Source organism: Microcebus murinus, chromosome 13 (genome assembly GCF_040939455.1).
Source record: "Microcebus murinus isolate Inina chromosome 13, M.murinus_Inina_mat1.0, whole genome shotgun sequence".
Taxonomy (NCBI): Eukaryota; Metazoa; Chordata; class Mammalia; order Primates; family Cheirogaleidae; genus Microcebus; species Microcebus murinus.
The window spans coordinates 81,050,620-81,060,322 of NC_134116.1; the positions used below are offsets into that span (position 1 = coordinate 81,050,620).

Sequence of the window (9,703 nt, forward strand, 5' to 3'; positions counted from 1 at the left end):
TGAGCCTGCAAAGCCAGGTCTCCAAACAGCTTCCAACGTTCCCACCCCACCGGCCCCTGCACCGCCCCTTGCGCTGGCCCAGACCTTTCTGACGTGGGTCTCTGAAAAGGGGGGAACGCAACGGGGTCTCTCAATGGTGCGCCCCGCTCTGCCTCCCCTAGGAGGCTTCAAAGGATAGAGGTAACTAGTAAAAACAACCCTGCACCTCCCCTAAGTGGTCATTAATTAATAAAGAACCTCCGGGTTGCGCTTGGCGACGGTGCACACTGGTACCCGGCGGGCTGGAAGGGAACCGGGGGTCCAGCAAGGGGGTGGCTGTGTCCAGGCAGAAACGCAGCCGGCCCCTCACCCTGCCCCATAGGGGCGGCTCGGGCGAAGCCTCGCCACGGTGGGCTCCCTCGGCCCGGCAGAGCCCCCGTTCTCGTGGCCGCCCAGCCCCGAGCGCAGGCTCCACCCGCGGAGCCCCGCACCGGTGCCCGCCCAGAGCAGACCCGGCCCGCCCCCGACGCCCCAACGGGAGGGCCCCGCGCCCCCACGCTCCTGCACCCCGCTCGCCACCCTCCCGGAGGACGGCCCTCCCCGCGCCCCGCGCCCCCTGCCCCGGGGGCGGTCCCGCCCCGCGCCCCGCGCGCGCCTCCCGCAGCCCGCCCGAGCGCGTCAGGGCAGAGGCGGGGTGGGGCGCGGTTAAAAGGCGCCGCAGGTGGGAGCCGGGCCTCGTCCCGAAGCCGGCGGGACAGCCCGACTGCCGAGCGTCCCGAGCCCGCCCCGAGCCGGCGGCGCCCGCGCCGACCCTCCCGCCAGCCGGAGCGGAGGGCGCGGCCCGCGGAGCAGGTAAGGGGCGCGGGCTGGCGGGCAGGTGGGGGGCGCGGGCTGGCGGGCAGGTGGGGGGCGAGCGGGCTGGCGGGCAGGTGGGGGGCGAGCGCCACCTCGGCCCCTCGGTCGCAGGCGAGGTGGGGTCGTCGGCTCGTGCCCTCCCGCGCCCTGGTCGCCCCCGTCGGGCGCGGGGGCTGCCGGCGACCCCCCAGCCGGGCCCTGTGGCCGCGGGCGGTCGCGGGTGGGGGGCGCACGTGGAGCTCCGGGACCCCTCCCCCGCCCCCGCCGCGCCCCCCGCGTCCGCGCTGTGCCTGCGCGGCGGAACGAGGATGGGCAGGTTTGGCCGTCGCCCTGCGTGGCCCCGCGGACCTGCGCGGCAGGTTGTGTGAGTGTGTGATGTGGGGCAAGGGCCGGGGTGGGCCGGGGTGGGCCGGGGTGGGCCGGGGTGGGCCGGGGTGGGCCGGGCCCCTTCCCCCGTTTCGCTCGCTGCTTTGGATGTTCTTGGCTGTCCGCTCGGATTTGCGTTTTGCGGAGGACGCCGGGTGGAGGATGGGTGTTCAAGGTCAGCCGAACCCGGCGACCCGGTCGGCCGGCGGCTGAGTCGCCCGCAGAACCGACCAGTAGGGCTGCATGATGCATGTCCGGGAACTTGTGACATGCCCGAGACAATAGTGGGGACCACGGCAATTAAAAGTAATTGGTGACACATCTCAGTAAAATGGTGCAGGCGCCGGAAGGTACTTCCTGTTGGGTGAAGGAGACCAGCTCCCGGTGCCACCGAGTCCCGCGTTTGCCGGCGGGGCTGGCCTCCGTCCCGGGGTGAGTGCGGGGCGCACGCGGGGTGGGGGGGGGCCGGCCGGCGGCCTCAGCGTCCTCTAGCAGCCCGCTGTCAGTTGAGTGCCTGGTTGGCTTTGACTGTGCGCGGTTGTTCTCTCCCTTCGAGTGGACTTTATCCCATAGAGCTATTTCCTTGCCCCAGTTCTTTTTTTTTTTATTTCGGCATATTATGGGGGTACAGATTTTAAGGTTTCAATAAATGCCCTTTCCCGCTCCCCCCACAAGTCTGAGTCTCCATGATGACCATCCCCCAGATGGTGCGCATCTCACTCATTATGTATGTATATACCCGCCCCCTCCCCCCTGCCCAACACCCTATTACTGTAGTGCCTATGTGTCCACTTAGGTGCTGCTCAGTTAATACCAGTTTGCTGGAGAATATATCTGGTGCTTGTTTTTCCATTCTTGTTTGCCCCAGTTCTGGCTGAATCTAACCAGTGTTCTAGAAGAAAATGTCCTGCCCCGATGCGATTTCCTTAGAATTGCAGGATGCTGCTCCAAACCGCTCCCGGGGAGAGCTTTGTCTGCTGTTTGGATCCCGCAGAGTCTTTGGGGGTGCTGTTGGAGCCCTGCCGAGGAGGGGGATTGGGAAGAGAGAATACCAGGGCTCTAGCCTGTCACATAAGGGGGGGGGAGCATGAAGGGCTCCCCGTTGCTGCCACACAGGGACTAAAACCCAGAAGGTGCTAGTCAGGCCACCTGTCCCATTGGTGGTGGCTGTTATCTCGAAACAAATCCTTTTTTATTTTTTTTCTTTTCTGAGTTTTAAGAGGGAGTTGAGGAAAAGAACTACAAAAGAGCTGGCTAAGAGTCTCAATAGGGTGGGAGGAGAATTCTGGCCTGCACATCCTCACCACGCATCTTTTATCCACTCTGAATGTTCCGGGAGCCACAAGCAGTGTGTATACATTAGTTAAAATGTTAAATAGGATAAAATTGTGGGAATATAATTTTCCACCCAACCTGTTGGGCCGTGGGGCACAATCCACTTCTCAGGTCAGGTTTTCTGTTTCACTTGCTAGATCCATGAGCGTGCAGCTGGGCCCCAGAGGGCCTTTGCCCTTTTAATTCCCAGCGTCATTTAAATCCAGTTGAACTTAAATTTTTGGAAAAGATACAGGTTTGCTCAAATGAACAGATGCTGCTAAAAAAAGAGCCAGAGAAGGAAAGCTGAACGTAATAGAAATTCTTTGAATTCATACATGAAGTAAGAAACATGTAGTTCCATGAATTGTGCCTGTCTATATTTCAGCTCCACAGAGAGAAAAAGATTTCACTTTTATTGAGTTAATTTTGAAGAAGTATGTGAATCCTAAATCCACTGTTATCACTAGTCATTACTTTGGAAGGACAGTTGCCGAAGTTTTTTGTCATCAAATTTAAAAATCAAGTGTTGGATTGTACCTTAGAAGACTTGAGATCTCTAGAGACAAAAGATACAGATTCTTCTTGATAAAAGTTTGAGATTTTTTTTTAAAAAAAAAATTCCTGATTTAGGAGTTGGGGCACATCCAGTGTCTCCAACTGCCCACACCCTTCCTTATTTCACGCTCGAGGAATGAGCCTGAGGTTTGAGAAGAGCGTGCACCGAAGAGGAGCTTTGTGTTGTGTGTCGGGAGTGTAAGCCGGGAGCATCCGGAATCTGACAGTTTCAGAACGTACCTCCTAACATGATGGAGAACCCCCCCCCACACACAAAATTCATTCAGTAGACATAGAGGGGAGGAGTTGAAGGAATTTGGCAACCACTTTTGTCTTCCCTCCACAGGTGACAGCAGGCGACATCCTCACCAACACCCAGAAGCAGAGCAGAGATTGGCGTGGGTGTGGTCGCTCTGCGCCACCGGCTTCGGCACCCTGAGCGGGCAGGAGGAGAAAGCCTGCGGCCTTCAAGGGGGACCCTCCCTCCTTCTTCGTGCCTGAGACGCCGGGAGTCCTTGGAAACAGGCTCAGGTTTGCACGTCTCGCTTGGACCTTGTTTTCTTTCATCTGTGCAGATGCCTCGACTGCCCACAGCTACCGTGGAAGTCGGGAGGCGTGTGTTCTCAGATCTGTCCAATACTCGCTGGATGACTTCGAAGGGGTCATTTGAAGGGAAACAGCTACCTAGAAAAAGATACTTTCTGCCTCTTGGTGAACGCACAGGGGTAACCATATAATTGTTAGGGCTTTCGCTTTGATTCTGTCATCGGTGAGACTAAAATGGGACTATTAAGCAAGCTTAGTTGTGATTAAATTCTTAAATAAGAAGTTTTAAAACAATTGAGAAATTACATTACTGTACTAGAATGCCAATAGACCTAAATTATTTGCATTTTAAAAGGGAAGAACAATCTATCCTCATAGTACTGTGTGTACCCTAAAAATTAGGGCCAATGGTTTCCCTGTGTTTAGAGCTAAATATTTCATCCTGGAGGTTTACTGTCAAGACTGCGGCATGTTGTTGTTCACTAACTTTGTGGTTAGATAAACCACAAAAACAAATTCAGTTTACCTTTTTAAGTTTAGATGTGAGCACTTTCTTATAAATAGGAGACTACGGAAGCTAAGTACATCTGTTCTTTCCCTAAAAGAGAGCCAGCTTGTCAGGTTGGGGTAGATAAAGAAAAAAAAAAAGAAGAGGAAGAAGAAGAAGAAGAAGAAAGAGAGAGAGAAGGAAGGAGGGAGGGAGGGAGGGAGGGAGGGAGGGAGGGAGGGAAGGAAGGAAGGGAAGAAGGGAGGGAGGGAGGGAGGAAGGAAGGAAGGAAGGAAGGAAGGAAGGAAGGAAGGAAGGAAGGAAGGAAGGAAGGAAGGAAGGAAGGAAAGAAGGAAGGAAGGAAATTAAAAAAGAGAGAGAGCGAGCACACGAGGAAGGCACCAGTTAAAATAAACCTCTCTGGTTTACAAAGACAGAGTTAATCTTTTACTCCGCATTGAGAAACCTCCTCCCCTTCCCCCAGCCCTCTTGAGGCGGGAAAGGAGAGAGGTATTTTGTTTACTATGGGTACAAAGGGCTCCAGGGGGTGCAGGTATTTTGGAAAATAATTCTAAATTCATGACAGTTCCCCAGAAATCGCCTTCACGTGTTCTCCAGCCAGAGCGTTGGAGAAAGACTGCGCCCTGGGGTCAGGAGTTTTATGGGGAGAGGCAGAGGGCAGGCGCTGTGTTGCCTGGTCCTTCCCCTGGGCCTCCCTGCGGTCACACACCGGCCACTGCACCTCTGCCCGCTGAGGGTCAGGGACGAGTGTCCTCTTTCGAACTTGCTGAATCTTCCCCACGGCCCCTTGAGTGGGAGGGTCTCCTGGGGGCCGCCAGGCTCTCCAGTGACTGTAGCAACGTGTTGGGAAGTTTGGGGTTCAGTAACCCCAAGACGGCCCCTCACCCTGGCCTCCCTCCTGACACTGGAGAGGTGAGCCCTCCCTTCTCCACGCGCACCAGAGAAAAGAATGGGAGGAGACGTCAGGAGACACTGGCTCAGGTTCACCTGCCGCCCGGGTGCAGCCCACTCAGGGCCAGGGCGCGTGGAGACAGCCCCTGCTCTCAGGCCATCTCTGCTGCTGTAGGGGCCTTTGTGGTCTTGCAGGAGGGTACCTTGAATCAGGTGACTCTCTAGAGCGACCCGGGAGGTCACTCAAGACACGCCTGTGTTTGGGTTTAACCTCATTTTTCTCAGTGGCCTCGGCATCTCATTGGTTTTTCTTCCTTTAAAGGCACGGGTATCCAGGTATACTACTTGCTAAAAAAATAAAAAATAAAAAATAAAGGCACGGGTAAATTGCTGGTCCTTCTGTCAGCACTGTGAAGTAAGCCTTGTCAAACAGACTGTTTGCCACTTTGATAGAACAGTCTCGAAGCATGTCGTTCGGGGACCCAGAAAAAGCAAAAGAAATAAATAAAGCTAAGGCCTTCCTAATTGTCCCTATTTTTGAAGAGGGTGACTTCAGCCTCGCAGAACTCCTGCAGGCTGCCTCGATCCGTTTGCCTCCTAGGACAGGTGACAGGTGGCCACGCAGGTGTGGCTGTCCGGACAGGCCACGCGCTGCAGGCTGGGAGAACACAGCCCTCTTACCTGCGGCGAGTTTCAATTCTATGGGCTCTGAAGCGTTTGAGAAAATGGGAAACTTTTGTGTGGTAAGCCAAAAAACTTGCCGAGTGGGCGTTTCATTGACCAGACTGCAGTGGGAGCTGTTCACTGCTTAAGGAGGGAACATCCCCATCGTGTAAGCCCACGGGCCTGACCCCACGGGGCAGCAGCTGCTGCGAACTGTGTTCAGACACCAAGATGTATGTCTTCCTTCCTCCCCCCGCATTTTGAGGTGTTTCTGGGCTAGAACATCAGCAATTAGGAAAGTTTATTATGTCTTTCATCAGCGACTAAAATTAATTCTGTAATTCATATCATTTAACATGAGTTTTTGAAATCAGAGCGGCATTTACTGCGGGCATTGAAAGTCTCTTTCGGCTGTGGAATAAGGGGTGCATGAGAGGGCGGAGTTAATCCACACACATAGTTACGGACCCCCGGAGCCGGCCCCCCCCCCCGTGTCACCCCTGGCAGCCACTCACGTGGCCTCTGATCAAATGCTTCGAGGGATGAGAAACCACAGCTTTAGAGGTGGCCTGTTTCGTTTTTCTCAGCTTTGTGTGTTTAAAGCAAAAACCTGGCTGTCTGCTAGTGCTCAGCGCCGGCTCCAGGGCCTCGTTCTGGACCGGCACGTCCCCGGGGTGCTGCCCTGCGCCCCGAGGTCTTCCTCACGCTAACGTTGGCCCTGGTGCCCTCGGCTGTGAGTGCCGGGGCGGGTCTGTGGGCCAGAGCGGGAGGCCGACCGGGTCCCTCGCCCAGTCAGGGACAAGGAAGCCTCTCTAAGCCTGGTGCACAGAGGACTCTGGTGGCTCCCTCCCGCCCAGAAAGCGTGTGAAAAGCTGCCTGAGCACAGTCTTCTGAGAGGGTCTGTCACTTTGTGAAGATTCTCAAAGGGCCGATGATTCGCCCTTTCTTTTTTTAAAGGAGAACGCTGGCCCGTGCTTCTTCCGTGGCCGTGTAGGATGAGACGGCGGCCGAGTAGGATTGCAGCAACGGCCTCTCCAGCTGTAAAGAAGCGCGCTTTTCTCTCAGGGTGCAGCCTCACTAACAAGGAGGCCCTGGGTCGTGGTGGCCGCGGGTCCCCTCTGTCGGGGGCCCCTGACAGGCAGGGGACCCGCTGGTGAGGCAGCGCCAGCCCCGGGCCTGGTTACTTGGAGAACAACAGGGCAGTTTTTGTAAAAAGCTTGTGACTCTCTTGGAAGAGACTCCTTCAGTGGTTGACAATATTAGATTTCCTAAGAACACATGATTACCGCAGATGATGTTACTCAAGCTAGAAATAAGTATAAATATATTGTATAAAGTAAACTAGTAAGTGTTTGGTTTCTTTTTTTTTTTTTTCCCACCCCCTTTTTAGTCTGCCGGGTAAACCAGATTATGTCATTCCAATGAATGAGGGTTTTTTTTCCTTGAATAAGGCATTTAATGAATAACATCTACTGTGGAAGCTCTGTGAGCCTAGGGCAAAGCCGGTCTGCTGCAATGTGTATTTACATAGTGATCGAAAGGGAGCCCGGGAATGAATTGTTCACCTGTGCTCCCGGATGAATGGGAAAGAGCAGCCTAATACAAGAATCCAGATTCAGTTGAATCAAAATGATCTTAATCCCTCTCAGAGAAAACGTTATTTCTAGGGAAAACATTAGAATGTTGTTAGGGTAGACGTGCCTTAGAAAACCTCCTGCTAGCAGACAGGGAAATGAAGTTGTGAAACGTCACAACCTACTTTAAAATAAATTTCCTGGCTGGCGCGGTGGCTCACGCCTGTAATCCTAGCACTCTGGGAGGCCCAGGCAGGAGGATCGCTTGATCTCAGAAGTTCGAGACCAGCCTGAGCAAGAGAGTGACCCTGTCTCTACTAAAAATAGAAAGAAATTAACTGGCCAACTAGAAATATATAGAAATAATTAGCTGGGCATGGTGGTGAATCCCTGTAGTCCCAGGGAGTTAGCTATTCGGGAGGCTGAGGCAGCAGGATTGCTTGAGCCCAGGAGTTCGAGGTTGCTGTGAGCCAGGCTGAGGCCACGGCACTCACTCTAGCCCGGGCAACAGAGTGAGACTCTGTCTCAAAAAATAAAAAATAAAATAAAATAAATTTCCTGGAGACGCTGCGCCGCGTGTCCATTCAAAGGCACTTCCCACTCGTTGACCTTTGCCCCCTTCTGTCTGCTTAGGAGTAAGCGGGCGCCATGGATTGGGGGACCCTGCACACGTTCATCGGGGGCGTGAACAAGCACTCCACCAGCATCGGGAAGGTGTGGATCACGGTCATCTTCATCTTCCGCGTCATGATCCTGGTGGTGGCCGCCCAGGAGGTGTGGGGGGACGAGCAGGAAGACTTCGTCTGCAACACCCTGCAGCCAGGCTGCAAGAACGTGTGCTACGACCACTTCTTCCCCGTGTCCCACATCCGGCTCTGGGCCCTGCAGCTGATCTTCGTGTCCACGCCGGCGCTGCTGGTGGCCATGCACGTGGCCTACTACAGGCACGAAACCGCCCGCAAGTTCAGGCGCGGGGAGAAGAGGAACGAATTCAAAGACGTGGAGGACATCAAGAAGCAGAAGGTCCGCATCGAGGGGTCACTGTGGTGGACCTACACCAGCAGCATCTTCTTCCGCATCATCTTCGAGGCCTCCTTTATGTACGTGTTTTACTTCCTTTACAACGGCTACCACTTGCCCTGGGTGTTGAAGTGCGGGATCGACCCCTGCCCCAATCTCGTCGACTGCTTCATCTCCAGGCCCACGGAGAAAACCGTGTTCACCATTTTCATGATCTCTGCGTCTGTGATCTGCATGCTGCTCAACGTGGCCGAGCTGTGTTACCTGCTGCTGAAAGTATGTTTTCGGAGATCAAAAAGGGCACAGACGCAAAGAAATCACCCCAACCACACCCTAAAAGAGAGTAAGCAAAATGAGATGAATGAGCTGATCTCAGATAGTGGGCAAAATGCTATCACAGGCTTTCCAAGTTAAACACTTCAAGATAAAAATGTAGCTGAGTCACCACAAAACATCCGTCTTCCCCAGAAGGCAGTGCCAATCTGACAATTCCTTCTCTAGGCTCAAGTACATAGATACTTGCGTTAACTTTTTGTAGACTACTCATGCCGTCCACGTGCAGTGCGATCAGATCTGTGGTCCATCTCCGAAAACGAAAGACTGATTGACAGCTGAGCCTTGAAGTCACTTGGACGTGCTGGTTTCATGTGGACTGTCCGGCATAGTGGGAACTTCCTAAAAGTTTAGTTACTGTTGTTGATAAAGAGCATTCATCTAGAAATTGGTACTTTTTATTAGTAGAAGATGTTTTTATAGGATTGAGATGTTTTTAGTTCTGACTTGGAATTTATATAAAGTGTTTTTATAATGACTGGTCTTCCTTACCTGGAAAAATGTACGATGTCAGGTTTAGAATTATGCCACCGGTATCTGAATTTGGGACTTAGAAAGGGTCTGTCTCGTTGTAAATATTGTTTTGCGTTGCCTGTTGGCAAATCTATGAACTGTCATCATGACACTCTTAAGGTGGGAAGTGTTCACTGTGCCATGTATTTTTTTCTGCTTTCGGAATGTAGAGGAGCGGTACGGAAGTGGGAAGCTTTTCGAAACTAGCCTGTTTGCCAGTCCCTGTGGGCAGCTGCAGTGTGACTGTGATGTCCTCAATAAAGCTCGGCCCGTTGCCTACGCCTCCATGCGAGTTATGGTTTCTGTGCCGCGCAGGCGCCTTGCTGCCCGCCCTAGCGTGCAGAGTTGGCTGGGTGGCCGTTGCTGGGGAGGCCACCAGGAGGTCAGTGGACGGATCAGGGATTGTCGCACCTGCACCGCACATGAGCGGAGCCTGAGCTCAGCAGCAGCCGAGCCCGTATGTGGCTTGCAGAGGGTGGGCTGCGTGGAGGACGCTGGGAACACTAGGAACCTGCCTGCCCCACCTCCACCCTGTCCTCCTAGACAGGTTCCAAGTCTTCCTCCTGGAGACTCTCCCCCCCTC

The 9,703-nt window shown here is 53.9% G+C and overlaps 1 protein-coding gene across 2 annotated transcripts; it reads left to right on the forward strand.

Moving 5' to 3' along the window:
* Positions 1-715: 715 nt before the first annotated feature.
* Positions 716-9,405, forward strand: GJB6 (gap junction protein beta 6). Of its 2 annotated transcripts, none has more exons than XM_012778647.3 (3): positions 716-831; positions 3,419-3,603; positions 7,888-9,405. In XM_012778647.3, the coding sequence occupies exon 3, from the start codon at positions 7,903-7,905 to the stop codon at positions 8,686-8,688; it is 786 nt and encodes a 261-aa protein (XP_012634101.1). In that variant the 5' UTR covers positions 716-831; positions 3,419-3,603; positions 7,888-7,902; the 3' UTR covers positions 8,689-9,405. The 2 variants fall into 2 exon arrangements, with proteins under 2 accessions (XP_012634101.1, XP_012634102.1); XM_012778648.3 differs by lacking the exon at positions 716-831 and adding an exon at positions 1,563-1,632.
* The last annotated feature ends 298 nt before the right edge of the window (positions 9,406-9,703 follow it).

What these genes read in the sequence shown, in the direction of transcription:
- GJB6 (XM_012778647.3), top strand. Translation starts at nt 7,903, where the DNA reads ATGGATTGGGGGACCCTGCACACGTTCATCGGGGGCGTGAACAAGCAC.